Raw genomic sequence first — 19,341 nt, 5'->3', positions numbered from 1 at the left:
TTTCTTGGAACACACTGCCTTTCTGGGCTTTAATGTTTCATAGTGATAAAGCACAATCGTTTCTCACTTGTTCCCTTATAAGAACTTCAGGGAATATGATTATTTTTTTCCTGTAACACCAAGCATTCTTGGGTTTAATTTTTCTTGATAATAAGCAATAATCACGTTTTGCTACCCCTACGACACCAGTCATCATCAGTGTAAGCGTTTTCTAACATTTCAAAGATACAGACTCACACACTTTCTTAGAAGTAACAACTTTTTTGTTTATGAAAACAAGTTTCCTTTCAGAAGTAGCAAGTTTTCCTTAACACTAACAAAGTTTCTCATCAAAGTATGGACTTTTTCCTTGATACTAACAAACTTTTACCTAACACTATCAAATTTCTCTTAGAAATAACAGGTTTTTTTTCTTAGCAGTAACAAATTCTTTTCTAATAACACCAACTTATCCGTCAAAGATAACAAATTTTTCTTTCAGAAGTTGCAAGTTTTCCTTAACACTAACAAAGTTTCTTATCGAAGTAAGAACATTTTTCCTTGATACTAACAAACTTTTACTGAATACTATTGAATTTATCGTAGACGCAACAGGTTTTTTCTTAACAGTAGCAAATTTTTCTAGTAGCGCCAAGTTTTCCATCAAAGATAACAAATTTCTTTTAAAAATCTTAGAAGTAGAAGGTTTTCTGTCAAAGACACCAAATTTTTCATAGAAATGTCTTTTTTTCGTTTATGATTACAAATTTTCTGTCAGAAGTAGCAATTTTTCCTTAATACTAGCAAACTTTTAGTTAAGACACACAAATTTCTTCTTGGAATGACATGTAATTTCTTGACAGCAACACATTTTTTCTAAGGGCAAAGACTTTTCCCCGTCAATGGTAGAAAGTTTATCTAAAAAGTAAAAAATTTCCGTCAGTAATAGCAGGTTTTTTGTTAGAGGTAGCACGTTCTTTGTAAAAAATACTAAATTTTTCCATAGAAGTAATAAGTTTGTCATTATGATAACAAGTGGTCTGCTAGAAGTAGCAAGTTTTCCTTAACACTAACAAATTTTCTCTTTGAAGTAACAACTTTTTCCTTAATACTAACAAAATGTTACTTGAGACTATAAAATTTCTCTCTTAGAAGTAACATGTTTTTTTCTTAGCAGTCACAATGTTTTCTTATAACGCCAACTTATCCGTCCAAGATAACAAATTTTTCTTAAAAGTAACTATTTTTCGTCACTGATAACAAGTTTTCTGTTAAAAGTAGATGGTTTTCCAGCAAAGACAACAGATTTTTCTTAGAAGTACTAATTTCTTTTTCGTTTGTGTTAACAACTTTTCTGTCAGAAGTAGCAAGTTTTCCTTAACCCTAACAAATTTTCTAATCGCATTAAATACATTTTTCCTTAATACTAACAAACTTTTACTTAAAACTATTAAATTTATCTCACAAGTAACAGGTTTTTTCTTAACTGTAACACATTTTTCTAATAGAACCAACTTTTCCGTCAAAGATAATATATTTCTCTTAAAAGTAACAATTGTTGTCAATGATGACAACTTTTCTGTTAGAAGTAGAAGGTTTTCTGTCAAAGATACCAAATTTTTCATAGAAGTAACAATTTTTTTCGTTTATGATAACAAGTTTTCTGCCAGAAGTAGCAAGCTTTCCTTAACACCAACATGAGCGCTCATGTTAACTTAAGTCAGATGAACCTAACTTAAATATAGAGAAACCTAACTTTGACAGGAAACTTTCTAATTCTAATAGAAAACTTGTTATCACTGACGAAAAATTGTTACTTTTAAGAGAAACTTATTATTTTTGACGGAAAACTTGGTACTATTAAAACAAAAATTGTTACTGTTAAGAAGAACCTGTTAGTTCTAAGAGAAATTTCACAGTGTTAAGTAAACGTTTGTTAGTATTAAGGAGAAAGTTGTTACTTCGATGAGAAAATTTGATAGTGTTAAAGATAACTTGCTGCTTCTGACAGAAAACTTGTTATTATAGACGTAAAAATTATTACTTCTAAGAAAAATTTGATAGTTTTAAGTAAAAGTTTGTTATTATTGTGGAAAATGTTGCTACTTCGAAGAGAAAATTTTTTAGTGCTAAGGAAAACTTTCTACTTCTGGCAGAAAACTTGTTATCATAAACGTGAAAATTGTTACTTATAAGAGAAATTTGATAGTGTTAGGTAAATGTTTGTTAGTATTGTGGAAAAAGTTGTTACTTCGAAGGGAAAATTTGTTAGTGTTAAGGAAAATTTAATACTTCTAGCAGAAAACTTGTTATCATAACGATAAAATTGTTACTTCTAAGAAAAATTTGGCATCTTTGACAAAAAACTTGTTTCTTCTAACCACAGTTTATATAATTAGCAGCATGATTATTCTCTATCTCACCTATTATAAAAACCCGGACCGGGGTGCGAGTGCTCCGGAGAACGTTTTTGCAGGTATAAACATAAGCGAAGTCAGATCTTTTCACGGGTAGACAAGTCAGATTTCTCTTGGACGCGAAACTTGGCTTCAACGTTGGAACGCTAATTTTGAAGAAACTAATTTTAAATTAATTTATTCCAATGCATACATGAAAACCGATATTTAGTAGTGTAATGTTATTATTAGATGTTTTTAGGAATTAAAAATAGGTTTCGAAGTCTCAAGTTGGTTTCAAAGGCATTTTGAGAAAGTTTCTGCCAAAATACGTGTTCCAGGGTAATTGGACCTCTGATGGCAGATCAAATGAGAGGAGCTGTTTGTACGCACCGATATATATATATATATATATATATATATATATATATAAATATATATATATATATATATATATATATATATATATATATATATATATATATATATATATATATATATATATATATATATATATATATATATATATATATATATATATATATATATGTATATATATATACTACGAAAACTTTACGAAAAAGAAAGTTTTTTTAAAGAAAAGTAAAGGCCATATTAAACTTAAGATCAGTAGAAATTGAAGTCTACAGTAATTCAAACTCATAACGACCAGAAATTATTATTAAAGAATAAAAAAGGAAAGGAGAATAATTGGTATGGCGGTAACACTGCATATAAATTTATATGAATGTATATATAGTGGGCTGTAATAGTGCAAAAGGTAAATATAACATTGGTTTAAGAATGGAAAGAAAGACAAGGAATAAATTTACGACGATAATCAAGTAAAAAATAAGTTTTTTTTTAACAATGCCATAAAGCGATGACATTTGATTATGATGTTTGGTGCTTCGCATTGATATTTCAGTTTTAAAAGTTTTATCAATTTTTTCTCAAAGGGAAATTACGTGGTGGGCATGAATGTAGACTTGCAGCTAAATTAAATATAGTCACTACCACTTTTCACATCTGTTTATTGATATTGGTTTGATTTTTATTGTCTGTAGTACTGAGGAGCTCATTAAGGAGATAATCAAACACAAATTTTAAAATTTTTTACCCCTTTGTTCAAAAAAAGAGATAATCAAATATTTAAACTACTAAAACTAAAATAATTACCCCCCCCCCTAAAAAATCTTGGATCCGCCCCTGAAACCATCACACCTACTCCACCAGTTATTAGAAGAAGAAAAAATTCCTTATTTTCACAAATTTCATCCACCCCCCGCCCCCTTTTTTATAAAAAACTAAAAAGTCCGATAAGTTGATTAAACTGTATAAAAAAAAAAGATTAAGTAATAATTTTTATATAAATTAATTAATACCTGTGAGATGGGACACTTGCAAACCACTTGGCTGGCTCACCAAGTTTTTTTCTGCTTTCGCAATTACGAATAATGCACTTGGTAACCGTTTCTCAGTGATTGACGAAAACAGACTAATCCGCTAATGCAAAAATAAGTGGGAGGAGCTTTTTGTTCGCACCGAGAACGAAGACCAGAAATGATCTGCGATAAGCTTACTGTATATAAACTGTGCTTCTAACAGATAACTTGTTATCTTTGACGGAAAACTTGGTGCTATTAAAAAAAATTTGTTACTGCTAAGAAAAAAACTGTTACTTCTAAGAGAAATTGGAGTGTGTTAAGTAGAAGTTTGTTAGTATTAAGGAACAAAGTTGTTACTTCGATGAGAAAACTTCGATGAGAACCTTTATTAGTGTTAAGGATAACTTGCTGCTTCTGACAGAAAACTTGTTATCATAAACGTAAAAATTGTTACTTCTAAGAGAAATTTGATAGTGTTAGGTAAATGTTTGTTAGTATTGTGGAAAAAGTTGTTACTTCGAAGGGAAAATTTTTTAGTGCTAAGGAAAATTTGTTACTTCTGGCAGAAAACTTGTTATCATAAATGTAAAAATTGTTACTTATAAGAGAAATTTGATAGTGTTAGGTAAATGTTTGTTAGTATTGTGGAAAAAGTTGTTACTTCGAAGGGAAAATTTTTTAGTGCTAAGGAAAATTTAATACTTCTAGCAGAAAACTTGTTATCATAACGATAAAATTGTTACTTCTAAGAAAAATTTGGCATCTTTGACAAAAAACTTGTTTCTTCTAACCACAGTTTATATAATTAGCAGCATGATTATTCTCTATCTCACCCATTATAAGAACACGGACCGGGGTACAAGTTCTCCGGAGAATGTTTTTGCAGATATAAACAAAAGCGAAGTTAGGTCTTTTCCCGGTTAGACAAGTCAGATTTCTCTTGGACGCGAAACCTGGCTTCACCGTTGGAACACTAATTTTAAAGACACAAATTTCGAATTGATTTATTCCAATACATACATGAAAACCGATAGTTAGTAGTGTAATGTTATTATTAGATGTTTTTACTAATTAAAAATAGGTTTCGAAGTCTCAAGTTGGTTTCAAACGCATTTTGAGAAAGTTTCTGCCAAAATACGTGTTCCAGGGTAATTGGACCTCTGATGGCAGATCAAATGAGAGGAGCTGTTTTTACGCACCGATATATATATATATATATATATATATATATATATATATATATATATATATATATATATATATATATATATATATATATATATATATATATATATATATATATATATATATATATATATATATATATATATATATATATATATATATATATATATATATATATATATATATATATATATATATATATATATATATATATATATATATATATATATATACTACGAAAACTTTACGAAAAAGAAAGTTTTTTTAAAGAAATGTTTGTTAGTATTGTGGAAAAAGTTGTTACTTCGAAGGGAAAATTTTTTAGTGCTAAGGAAAATTTGTTACTTCTGCCAGAAAACTTGTTATCATAAATGTAAAAATTGTTACTTTTAAGGGCATTTTGATAGTGTTAGGTAAATGTTTGTTATTATTGTGGGAAAAAGCTGCTACTTCGAAGAGAAAAATTTGTTAGTGATAAGGAAAATTTAATACTTCTAGCAGAAAACTTGTTATCATAACGATAAAGTTGTTACTTCTAAGAAAAATTTGGCATCTTTGACAGAAAACTTGTTACTTCTAACAGATAACTTGTTATCTTCGTCGGAAAAGTTAGTGCTATTTGAAGAAATTTGTTACTGCTAAGAAATAAACTGTTACTTCTAAGAGAAACTTGAGAGTGTTAATAATAATAATAATAATATATTGCGCAAAAAGGCTTGCTCCTCTATCTGCATATTTTGTATACTTCAATAAGATCTCCTCTCAAAAATCGGTATGAGAAGCTTGGAAGCGACAGTTTTTTCAAACAGTCTTGGTATGATAAATCTCTAAGTGATGGAACGAATTAAGTAGCCCTCCTTCGGATTTTTCTATTGCATTGCTGTCTTTTTGAAAAAACGGTCCGGTTGTTGTATGACCATGTTTGATCATTGGTCTCACCAACGATATGAAGAATGTATAAAACAGTGTTGAGTCAGTAAGAGAGAATTTCTTCGAATAATTCCCAAGACTTGTGATGACTTAGAGATGATTGGCTCGTAGTGCTTGGTGAAAGTCATATCACTGTCTATTGTCACTCCCAGGTCTCGAGCTTCTTCTTGTATAGGTATCTGTTGTCCTTCAAAGCAGTAGTGCCAAGAAATGTGTTTTGGGCCTAGCCGAACGTGACAAACTTTTTCTGTATTCTCTTCCATGCTCCATTTTTCTCATCCATTCTGCTATTTTGTTTAAGTCTTGCTGTAGTATTTATGTATCTTCAAAGCTTGTTATTGCGCGAAAGATTTTTGTGTCATCTACATAAAGCAGTATCTCTGAATCTATGTTATTTGGTAGATAATTTATGTAAATATTGAATAGTAAAGGCACAAGAGCACTACCTTGAACTACTCTACTTGTTACTTTTATGTCATTGCTGCTAAGATATCCCTCCAGTCTCACTTGCTGAGATCTTCCTTTCAGAAAGTTGAGTACCCACTTTAGGATAGTATCGCCGACACCGATAAACAGCAGTTTTTAAAGAAGTTGACTTTGTGAGACTTTATCAAAGGCTTTTATGAGATCCAAGTATAAAATATCTATCTGCATCCCACTATCCATATATTTTCTCCAGGTGTTTGTAGCGACAAGTAGCTGGCTTTCTGCTGATCTTTTCTTGAGGAATCCAAACTGTGCGGGTGAAATGAGGCTCCTTTCGAGTAGGTACTGTAATATATTATCGTGGAGTAAAGATTCTAGTATTTTGCATGTGATACAGGTTAAACTGATAGGTCTGTAATTACTTGGATCTGATTTGCTTCCATTTTTGAAGAGGGGTATCACTGTTGCTTGCTTCCATGTATCAGGCAGGTTCTCTGTTTGTAACGACTTGACAAAATGTAGTGCAATGGCGCTGCAATTTTTTGTGTCATCTCTTTGAGTATGGTACTCTAGGATGTAGGCCATCTGGAGCTTCTGATTTGTGAGGGTTTGGATTTTTCAGTTTTTTGTAGACCATTTGTATTGTCAGTTCTATGTCTTCAAATTTGCTTGCGTCTAGTGGCTGACATTCCTCTTGACTTTCATCTTTGTCCCTCTCTGTTGTGAAAACTGTGGAAAACTGCTGATTTAGTAGGTTGGCTTTAGCTATTGGGTCACTGATTGTTAAATTTATTGCTGAGTTTCTAAGATCGGGAATAACCGGCTGTTCTTTTCTTTTTGAGTTCACGAAGTTCCAAAACGCCTTGGGTTTGATATTTGAGTTTTCGGCTACTTTCCTCTCGTTTTCGCTTGCTTCTTGTCTAGTGGCTTTCCTGACTTTGTTGGAGATTCTGCGATAATTTCTAAGATTACTTTTGGTATCAGTCTGCTTGAGCGTCTCCCAGGCTTGCCGCTTGATTTTTATTAGGTCAAGGATCTCTCGTTTTAGAGGCGGTCGTGTTAAAAATTTGTATATTTGTTAAAACTTATTTGTTTGGTCTATTATTAAGGATGCAAACTTTATGTACATGCCATCGACTAGATCTGTGTTATTTAGTATTTCAGTCCAGTTGAAAACTTCTAGCTCCGTTTGCATGGTATTGTAATCACCTTTTGAATACATCCACCTCTCTTTTTTTCTCATAGTTTCGCAACTTATAATCACCTCTAAGTAAATTGTAGCGTGGTCCGAAATTCCAACAGGAGGACCTATAGTAAGTTCTTTTATTAGTTCCGTATTACTGCATAGGACTAGGTCCAGTAGTGTTGGCTTGTCGCTTCCTCGGATTCTTGTTGGTTTTTTAATAAGCTGTTCTAGGTAATTATCGTTCACTATCTTCAGAAATTCTCTCTGTGAGGGTGACCCGCTATGCTCTAGGACGTGAGGCAGGTCCCAATCTCTTTTAGGATAATTGAAATCTCCAATGATGAGAGTTGGTTCTGTTAATCTTTGACATATAGCGTGAATATCTTTAAAGAGTACTTTGTCATTCACGGCTGTGCTATTTGGACTTCTATATATTAAAGCCAAATTTATAGTTGCTTGGTTTGTGTTTGATATCTGAAGCCAAATAATTTACTGTCCATTTGTTTTTGATGACAGTTTCTGGATTGATAAATTGTCTAAGACGTAGCAAGTAATTCCCTGACCTTCTTCTTGATCTATGTTCAAGGTGTGGCTTTTGTAGCCGTTGATGGCCAACTCTGGTAAAGTTGGGAGATATCGACAGTGTTTAGGCTTAGCTTTGACCACTGCTACTATGTCTGGGTTCTTTGCTGCCATTTCTACTTTTAATTCTGATAATTTGTTTGGTAGTGAATCAGCATTTAAATATAATATCTTTAGTGTTTTTACTTTAGTAGCTTTTTTGTTAGGCTTGAAGGATGGTGACATTTGTTTGGCTTTGGTCATTCTACTTCATATTTGCCATTGCTCTTCGTTGGAGTCTTTACCTCGCTTCCAATGGATCTGCATCTCCATTTGACGATCGCACTGGGTGCGGGTATTCCTCTTCTGTTGTCGCTTCACGGCGAGCATTTGTCTCTGTATGGGCGTGAGATCTGGGTTTATATATACCTTGGTACGAGTTTCTTCATTTGATGATTTTCTTAAGATTTGGAGCGGTCTTCAGGATTGGTTGCCTTTTCATCCCAAACTCTTGTGATTTTTTTAGCTTAACTAACAAAGTGCGTGGACTACCATCTTCTTTTCGTCTTCCAATCCGGGCAGTTTCTAGTATTTCCCCTTCAGTGATATTTGCCCCGAGCTCGTTTTCTTGAGTCAATTTGACAACCTGTGTAATGTCATTGACAGCAGTAGATTCAGGCAGCCCCATGACTACAAAATTCATCTTTTTCTGTTCTCTTAATTCCTTTTCTACTTCTACCTGAATATTTGCATTTATTGTCGGCTGTATGTCGTGAGGTGAGGGTTTTTCACTGTAATTCGAAGGTGTTGCCTCATGAGGTCTGTGAGGCTGAGCTTCTGTTAGCTGTTGCACTTGAAGCTGTAGAAGTGCTACTTTTCGTTTGGAGCAGGAGATGCATTCGTATTTAAACAGGAGACACTCGCTGTCTTCTCTCTTCATGACCAGCACGAGATCTGCATTTATACCTCGGCAAGAGGCATGTTCCCACTTGTTGCAGAAAAAGCAGAGGAAAGAGGTGGTAATGTCGACATCTTTGTGACAGTAGCTGCATTCTGTGTTGTTATCTGGGAAACTAGTGCCCAAAGGAATCTCTTAGGGCTCCGTAGGCTGGCTTACCGAGGGACCTTGACTTTTGGTGGATTCTTCTCTCGGAGTCCCTCTAGTATTTTGTGCTTTTGGTGGAGGAGTTGCTTTATATTGGTCGTTGCTAGAAGATTTGCAACTATAGCATTGCCATTGTCCTCGGAGTTTGTCAGCAGCTTCCTTATTATACGCAAGACCTGCGCAACCAAAGTGGAGCCATTTTAAGCAGTCTCTGCACTGAATTCCTCCTTGAGCTCTTGTTACATTTTTCTTGCACCGTGGGCAGAGTTCTACCATATTTATGTTATTTATTTTGGCAAAGATGAAGTTTTTTAGTATTAAGGAACAAAGGTGTTACTTTGATGAGAAAATTTATTAATGTTAGGGATAACTTGCTACTTCTGACAGAAAACTTGTTATTATAAACGAAAAAATTGTTACTTCCAAGAATTTTTTGTTATCTTTGCTGGACAACTTGCTAGTTCTATCAGAAATCGTGTTATCACTGGCGAAAAAATTTTACTTCTACGAGAAATTTGATAGTGTTAGGTAAAAGTTTGTTAGTATTATGGAAAAAAGATGATGCTTCGAAGAGAAAATGTTTTAGTGTTAAGGAAAACTTTCTACTTCTGGCAGAAAACCTGTTATCATAACGAAAAATTGTTACTTCTAAGACATATATGTGGTACCTTTGACAAAAAACTTGTTACTTCTAACAGATAACTTGTTAATATTGACGAAAAATTGTTATTTTTAAGATAAATTTGTTATCATTAACGGGAAAGGTTGGTGCTATTAGAAAAAAATTGTTTCAATTAAGAAAATACTTGTTATTTCTAGGAGAAATTTGAGTGTATTAAGTAGAAGTTTGTTAGTATTAAGGAAAAAGTTGTTACTTAAATGAGAAAATTTGTTAGTGTTAACAAGTTTATAACAAGTCAGTTATAACAAGTTTTCTGTTAGAATTAGAAAGTTTCCTGTCAAAATTAGGTTTCCCTGCGTTTAAGTTAGGTTCATCTGACTAAGGTTAACATTATAAATTCAAGAGGTTTGTTTGTGTTTGTATTATATGTACTCCTATCAGGATATTTAGGATGGTATGTGTACAACCAGGCTGCGTCTTGTCTTCCTGGAGCCAAACAAAAGTAATATGTAACACATGTAAACATGAAAGGATTTTATTGAATTTGGAGGATTTGAATTTCTTTTGATATCATTTGTCTAGTCATTAATTTATATCTTTATTTTTGTGCCCTTTTTTAAGTGTTATGTTATGCCTTCAAAGTATTAACATCAAGTTGTACAATTTGGGATTACTGAGCTAAATTTGCTTTGATCCAACCTATTTGTATTCGAGGCTCATTGTATTTTCTTGCAGCAAGAAGAATATTACTCAATCTAATGGAATCTGGTGAAAAGGTCAGAAACCTGATTGCCTTTTGGCTGCTGGGACTTTGCAATAACTATGCTTATGTAGTTATGCTAAGTGCTGCACATGATATTTTGAGTTCAGACTTCAGCAATGTGAGTTTTTTTCATGTTTTTTTTTTTTTTTTTTTTTTTTTTTTTTTTTTTTTTTTTTACAGTTTCATTTGATATTTTACACTAAACTTATAAATTTTTGTGAACAGGACTGAAGAGCTAATATCTTGACATTTGGCATGGAGTCTAACTGCAATTTCCAATCTTATAATTTTATAGGCCAAACTTCAACTCCTGCTTTTTAGTGGTGCTTTTTAGCTACTGTTGTAAAATTCCCATACAGTAAAAACCCAGTAATAAAAATTTGGTAAAATAGGTGCTCCCTAAGAAATATAGGTTAAAATTGTTGTTTTAGAGTTCCCCTGTAATTAGAAGACCAGTTGAGCCTCTTTTTTTATGCATCATTTTTCAGCTTTTATTAGAATTTTTTAATGATTTTGATTTTCCCAGGCTTAAAAAGGTAATATCTCAGTGCTTAATTTCGGACAACTATTTTTTTTAAATAAACTTCAAAACTTTACTCTTGTTTTGCTGGTTCTTGTTTCGTCTCAGTTGATTTAATTTGTGGGTACATGGGTTGAAACAAGAGAGACACATTGTCAGAATATGTAGGAAGTATATAATTTGGGCTATTTATTTGCACATTATGGGAGAGAGTGTTGAGGGTAAAGTATAGCAGAGCTGCATGCAAATTGTGTTAGCTGCAATTATTATGCATATATTATTTAAGAATTGGGTTCTTAACATTTTCCCATCTCAATAGCCCCTAATCAAGACTTTTCCAAATTTTTGCTTCTTATCTTATATATCAAATATTTAAAGGGAAATAAAATTCTTGCTTATAGCCTTAACTTTATAAAAATTAATTAGAAATGACACGTTTTTCAAGTAAAAATAAGGAGCAACATTAAAACGAACAGAAATTATTACGTATATAAGGGCGATTACCCCCTACTCAATACCTCGCTCTTCATGCTAACGTTTTTACTATAAAAAACTATTGTTTTAGTTAAACAAGCCTTGTGTTTCAGGAGCCATTCTTGAAGAACTTGGACAAAATTCAAACTCTAGTGTAAAGAGCAAGGTATTGAGGAGGGGTCACTCCCTCATATATGTAATAATTTCTGTTCGCCTTAAGTTTTAGTGTTGCTTTTTACTTTCTGTTGAAAAATTTGTTTTGAAATATAATTTCTAATGGCTTTAAAAATAATGACAGGAAATCTGGCTCAACTTCCACAGAAAAATCCCCTGCCATGGAAATATCTTCTAGATTATGCAATACTACTAATTCTAGTAATAACTCACCACACCATCAAGCCGCCTGGGGCCATCAAAGCTATGCTTGCTTCTCCTTCATCCCAATCTATTCAAAGTCATCCTCTTTACACCTTCCCAGGCAGATTCCATTTCCCTTAAATCTTTCCTTACGACTTCCTTCCACCCCAACTGAGGCAGACCTGGTTTCCATTTAGCCTTAGAAAGTTGGCCGAAAATGACAAACTTTAGTAATCTGTCATCCTTCATCTGCAGAACATGCCCCACTCATCTCAACCTTTCTCTCATTATACCCCTAGAAAACAGGATTGAACCTTACTTTTCGTACAGCCTACTGTTTGAAATATGGTCAGTCAATCAGGTACCCAAAACAATCTGTTGGCAATTTCTTTGGGAAACATCTGACAAATCTTGGTCCGTCTTTGGGAGCGCCCATGCGTAAATAAGGGCAAATTTTGTAACTTAAATAACCTTCCCGCTGCGGGGGGTCAAATTACCTCCAAAAACATCGCTATCAGACCTTTCAACTTTGCTGAACAAAATGGTTGTTTCAAAATTTTGATTGGACGATTTTGGGGAAAAGTGGGGCGTGAGAGCTAATTGCCCTCCAATCTTTTCGGTCAATTAAAAAGGGCACCAAAACTTTTAATTCCTGTTAGAATGAACCTTAGCCCGATTTTCTTGGACCATTGGTTTGATACAATCACCCCTGGGAAAAAACAAGCACAAATACAACAACAAATAAACACGCATTTGTGATATTTCTTCTGGCAAAAAATGCCACATTTTTGCAGATAGAAGCTCTTTTTTTGCTTCATGTAATGGCTAGAATCCAACCGGGTGTGTTTTTTTTTTCGTACTCCTGGAAATAAAATAAAAATCAATCTCATTTCTTTTTTTTTTACTCCAAGACTCCCTGCTTAATTGTAATCTAATTCATCACTATTTCACTATCATTTTCTTTGCTCTACTGCCTATCTACCTTACCTCTTACTCGGCATTCCATAGCTTTCTACCTTTCTAATTTCTCACATACATAATTTTTTCTCTCCTAATACATTTTATCTAACATTTTCCTAAAAACCTTTTTTTTATCAAATTCCCCGTTCATACTATTCTCCATCCATTAATTTACGATACAATAATTTCAAAATTCACATTCTAGCTACCCACGGCGGCAAGGGGCTGCTCCCATTCATTAGGCCTATAACATGTAACATTAAAATAAAAACTTACAATACATATACATTTTTGAACTTTAAATACTTTCACTTTTTTTAAAACACTTTAAAACACTTTTCACTACATTTACATAAATAAAAAAATAAAAAAAAACATAACACCAATTTTTTTTTTTCAAATACATCACATTTCATCATATTCTGCTTTCGCTGGGCCTTCCGTTATTGGATTGCTACAACAATCCTCAAATAAATTTTCCAAAAATCAAACATTTCACAATCCAGGCGAATCGTATCCCCCTAAATACATAAAATAAACTCCATTAGTTCAAATTTAACTCTTCAAACCTAAGACTTCAAATCTAAACCCTATAATTTAAGTCTCAAAGACTTCAAATCTAAACTCTAAATGTATTTTTTTAAATCGTACAAAATCCTATATTATTTCTATATTCTATAAAACTATAATCAATCATTATCCCCCAACATTCTAAACATTCTATTACATTTAAATCTTGCCTAATATATAAACTTTAAAATACTGAACAATTCTTGAAGCTAACTATTATAATCTAAAAATTCTAGTTAAGCTCTAAAGTCAAACACTTCATTAAAAATTCGAAATATTTAACTTAAATTCTAACACTATTCCATAAATATATATTTCATGTTTTTTTTATATACCAAAATTAAAAACTCCCTTTTCTAATCTTCTACCTAAATCCTTACCACAAAATGAAAAAACAAAAATCATACAAATGTAAAACCTTTAAACCCTGTAATATAATCCTTACCGTTTTCCATTCTGTTTCCACACGATTTATCACGTCATAATCTTCCTTTTGTTTTTCTTTTCGCTTCCACGTGTAATAACAAAAATGCGATATTATGTACACTATTGTCCTTATATAGACCTCATCATTTACTTTTAGGTACACAATTTTCTCTAAATTAACTTTATCTTTTTTACCTGTAACACTTGCCAAAAAATTCCTCAGTCCTGCTACATTTGTTTCTGTTTTTTCACATTCTAACATTACGTGACATTGCGTTTCTAGTTTTTTCTCACATAGCTTACAAAGTCCCTTACAACCACTCATATTCATCTTGACTTTCGACTCTTCTGTGTGTAACAAATTATGCATAAAGAAAAACATATTTTCTTTAGCTTTTGGCGGAAATAAGCAACTTTCTAGTAGTATGAAACTTTTGTCCACCTCTTCTTCACTATAACTAGTATTTTCAATGATCTTTAGTAGAGGAAGCTGTTTCTTTTTTTCATAATATTCCTTAAGTTTTTCTTTGTCAATTTTCCCACTTATCACTAGCGACATTCCTAGTTTTTCTATTTCATAAATTTCTTCGAATGCTTGATTATATTTTAGAGGATATTTCTTTTCTTTTCCAATTTTCTTTTCTTTTCAATGTCCTAATGAAAAGTTCTTTCATCTCACATTCTACATGAATGACCTGAAGGCCTCCATGATTTCTATGTATGAACATATTGTCTGTTTTAAATTTAGGTGGAAATTTATCATTCCATATGTACTGGTAAATTGCACTCACAATTTGCTTTAGATGTGTCTTTTTGGGTTTTGAAGCAAAGGCCAGATACCATAAAACTGGGCAAGCAGAAGTATTCACATACTGGGCCTTCTGGTGAACAGTCAGACCTCTTCCATATCCTTGTCTAAGGGTATTTTTGAATTTCGGTATCGTTTTTATCCAGTTTTCACTTTCCGTTTGGTTCCAACTTCTTTGAAAAAACATGCCCAATATTTTAATTTTTTCCTTTCTCGGATCCCCTCACACACCTCTTCTACTTCGTCTCCCAATGACAGCATTTCACCGTTATTTCTATTGAGCTGTAGCTTGAAGATGTCAATATTCAACTATGCACTGAACGGCCACTTGGAAGTCATCTTCAGTTTCTCTGTACGTTGTCAGATCATCCACAAAACTGTTCAACTTCATTGCCATATTTTCTATTATAATGCCATTTATTTTCTTTTCTAGATATTTAAGTAACAGGTCAAAATATAGTTCAAACAGTAAAAGACTCAGCGGGCATCCTTGGCTCACTCCAGTTTCTACTTCAAATTCTCCCGTAACATCGCTATTCACACAAATTCCTTGTACTATTTTTTTCAATTATCCTATTTATCCATTTTATGAATGTCTCGTTGAAACCGTAGTAATTCATGATCCATGCTAGAATTTCTTTTTCTTATTTTATGAAAGGCCTTTTTAATATCATAACTCGTTATCCTGCTTTTTCTTTTCTTTTTTTTTTCTTTTGATTTCCTGCTTGTATTAATACATCTCCTATATTAGCCAAGACATCTGTTGTTTTCCGGTTTTCTAGTCCTCCTCTTTGGTTTACACTTAATGTGGATGGTAGCACCTTTTTTAGACGGTTTGCTAATGCTTTAGACATAAATCTGTGATATTAACTGGCCTCCAGTTGTTGAGGTCTTCAGGGCTACCTTTTTTCGGTATTAATTTCATCATCCCTAAACACTGATTGATATCTTCGTTATTTAGTAATTCATTAAAAATATCTGCCAGATGTTCTGCGATTTCTTCGACATGTGTCTTATAAAATTCGTAAGGTATTCCATCAAGTCCAGGTATTTTATTGTTATCCGTCTTCGGTACAGCTTTCTTTATTTCTTCTTTTGTTAATTTAGTTGTTAGTATATTATTTTCTTCCTTTATCACTTGATTATATTCAATCTTCCGAAAGAACTCGTTCACTCTCTCTTTTTCTTCTTCTGTTTCTCTTGTAAATACATTCTTGTAGAAGGATTTCACTTTTTCCAGGATATCTTTCATTTTATCAGTTGTTTCCCCATTTTTCTTTTTAACTCTTTTAAGATTAGTTTCTTCTGCTTCCTTTTTCTCTTTGGTATAAGTGTTGTTGTTAGTTGTTCATTCCTTATCTGGTCCTCGCATTTTGCTCTTATCCTATTGGCTTCTGCCTTCTTTTGTTCTATTTCTCTTATTTCTACTAGAGTCTCGAAGTATTCCTTATTTGAAGTTTTTAGTTCGTAAGCCATTCTTTAAAGAAATTTCAGATACTCATCGCCAATTTTTGATAATTCTAGTGAAATTGTCCTTACCTCTTGCGTAATTCTGGACTTCATCGTCTGTTTCCAGTATTCGAGTAGCAACTTGGAATCTACTTCCTACATCGATTTCAATATCTTCCCTATCTTTGTCTTATATTCATCACTTCTTGGGACTGCAGTATTCATTTTCCATGTAGATTTCTTTCTTCTTCCTTGTATTTTTTCATTTTTGTTTGTCACTAACACAGCATTGTTGTCCCTGAAAGACACTATCTTGTGTTTTATGTTTGCCACACTTTGTATCAGTACTTTTGATGCATAAACTCTGTCAAGTCTTGATCCATCTCCATGTTTTCCTACCAGTTTATTCTTGTAAAGCTGTTTATCTTCTTAAGTTCCTCCCAGACATCTACCAGTTCTTGTCCATTTATTAGCTCAACCAATGCTCTATAAATATTCTCTTCTCGGGCTATGGCATCTTTCTTACTCGTTACACAGTTAAAATCTCCAAGTAATATTAATTCATCAGTAGTTTTGAGTCTAAATGCTGCAATATCTTGCCGGAAAATTTGCTCTCTGTTTTTCCTATTTTGGGATCCGGATGGCGCATAAACATTGATGTATGTTCTTCTATTTATCACGCAACTGACATGTCTTTCTTCTTGGTCGATTCTGACATTTTTTGGCTCAAACTGACGTTTATATCCCACTGCTACACTACCGCCACCAATACAAGTGTTTGTTAAGTATTTGTATTCGGGTTCTACGCTTTTTGCATTATCAGTATCACTTTCTTTTACAAAAGCTAATTCTATACTTTCTGTCATCAGAAAGTTTCTTAAAGACTGTTGTTCTTTCTTTACTTCAGTTCATTTACATTTAAACTTAAGTGTTTTCGATCCGATACTATTCTCATTTCATTCTCCTCTTCTTCACCGGTTTTCGCTTTCTTGTTCTCTTTTTCTGGGCCACTAGATGATGTTGACGTATTCATTTCTACTTCTACCATGTTCACCAATGTCTTATGCAGATAGAAGCTTAAAACCTTCAAAGCAGGATTCTCTGATAAGCTAAATCTCATGGTGGGATTTTCATTAACATTCTTTAACTGTTAGGGGGTGTTTTCTCTCTTTTTCGAAAATCAAGTTTTTCAGGCTTTAACACTTTGGTGGGTAACACTAAAGTTAATGAATCTTACATATTTAGAATCACCATAATGAACCGATTCTTTTGATATATCTATTGGTATCAAAATTCTATTTTTTAGGGTTTCGATAACTATTGAGCCGCGACACTCCTTACTTACAATTCGTTACCACGAACTGTTTGATAAGATTGTAGATTATCTTTAACCACACACATAATTTTTTTTCGGGTAATATTCCAACATTTAAAAATTATAATTACCATTACTTTAATACACTTTATTGTACTGTAAGCTTTGTTGAGTAAGACGGCCTTTTAGGCCCTAGATAAACTTCACGTTTTTTAACGAGTGTTTCTTAGAGGTGTATAGGATAGTATTGTGGACACATTGGGTGGTAAAAAAAAAAAAACGCTTGGTAAACAACGATCGCAGCAATACAGCTGTCCATTGTCACTACAATAAACGGAGGACAAAATAAACAACTGTTTTATTGTAATGCCTACGCCTAGATGGAAGTGGAACTAAATGGAAGGGGACACACCCGGCGTTTTTTTTTTTTTTTTTTTTTTTTTTTTTTTTTTTTTTTTTTTTACTAATTCTGACTCCAAAGTACACCAGGTTATGCATCCAACTCTTAGTTTTGTACAGCTCCATTTCTTTTAGTAGTAAATCAGTACTATTTATGACAACAATACTCTTATGAATGCTTTATAGAGTTGTGTCTATTGGAATAGTGCTCTTTTGTAGTATAATATCCCAAATAATAAAAGAAGAGTAGAATCTTTATCGAAAAAAAAGTTAAACTGCCTATATTCAACAGAGCTTGTTATAATTTATTTCAGTAACTTACTGAATAAGTGTAATTATTGTGCTTTATCGAACGCAGTTTAAATATAAAAAGGAATTTCTTGCAGAGAAAAAATCTTGCAAACTCATAGAGTTTTTTAAACTAACCAGATATATTGTTAGCTTATAGGATATACCAAGAATTTTCTGCCTTTGAAAGAAAAAATAATTGCTTATTCAGCTCTGAAGAACAATAAGCAAATGATTAAAACAGAGAGAGAGAGAGAGAGAGAGAGAGAGAGAGAGAGAGAGAGAGAGAGAGAGATAGAGAGAGAGAGAGAGAGAGAGAGATAAAGAGAGAGAGAGAGAGAGAGAGAGAGAGAGAGAGAGAAAGAGAGAAAGAAAGAGAGAGAGAGCTGTAATAGGTTTCAATAAGTACTTCTGAACGCAATTCAACAATTGCAATTGTCCACTGAATGCCAAAAATTACGAATATCAATAGGAATATGCTTATTGAACTTGGGATCTTTAATAGCTTTAGTTGTAGCTAATGTAATGCTACCTACTTTGTCAAATACAAGTAAGTCAATTCCCACCAAAAAAGATGAAAGAAAACTGCTGTCTAAGTAGTTTTGACGGGGAGGTTTTGAATTAAAGCATTTTCTGAAACAAAGGATGTTTTGTTTAAATATGTTTTAATGTACTAGTTTTGAATTTAATTCGCCTGAAATTGGCTTGATTGCCTTGAGATTCAGGTTAATATTCTATGGATAAAAAGGACTAATGGAACAATGTCAATACTTTTCGGATTTTGGTTCTAATAGGTATGTTTAACTAATAATATGATAATGATTGCATTACCTAATAAGATGCTTATTTCCAAAAATTGCTATCATTTGCCCTAAAAAGACCAAGCGCGAAATTTGGGGTCAATAAATAAAAACGGGACAAATAAAAAAGTATAAGATGTAAAAGAATTAAAAGACTGGTAAAAGAATGTCAAAATTAAAATTATCATCATGAAAATCAATTCATTAGCTGTTATTTAAACTGAGATGGGTCATAGCATGTTAAAGAGATCAAAATAGGGAAACTCAATCAAACCCCCCAAAAAAGAAGAAGAAAAAATTAAAAAGGACATCAGAAAAAGGAAGGAAAAAAACAACTATTAATCATTTGCTGTTTGGCAATTTTATTTTTAATAACTCAAAATTTAGTTGTGTGCAAAGAAGGGAAAGTTTGCTTTCATTGATGCTGTGGGAGT

General features: G+C 32.7%; 1 protein-coding gene across 1 annotated transcript in view; it reads left to right on the top strand.

Moving 5' to 3' along the window:
• Positions 1–19,341, top strand: part of Cln3 (CLN3 lysosomal/endosomal transmembrane protein, battenin) — a 97,925-nt gene that overhangs the window by 39,800 nt on the left and 38,784 nt on the right. The window contains exon 2 of the mRNA XM_089102122.1: positions 10,514–10,659. Coding sequence (XP_088958248.1) covers positions 10,537–10,659 — 123 coding nt within the window. The 5' untranslated portion in view covers positions 10,514–10,536. The remainder of the gene's footprint in view (positions 1–10,513; positions 10,660–19,341) is intronic.

Source organism: Artemia sp. Qi Xiang Cuo, chromosome 16, assembly GCF_049724085.1.
Source record: "Artemia sp. Qi Xiang Cuo chromosome 16, ASM4972408v1, whole genome shotgun sequence".
Taxonomy (NCBI): Eukaryota; Metazoa; Arthropoda; class Branchiopoda; order Anostraca; family Artemiidae; genus Artemia; species Artemia sp. Qi Xiang Cuo.
This window is presented reverse-complemented; position numbering and strand designations above follow the sequence as displayed.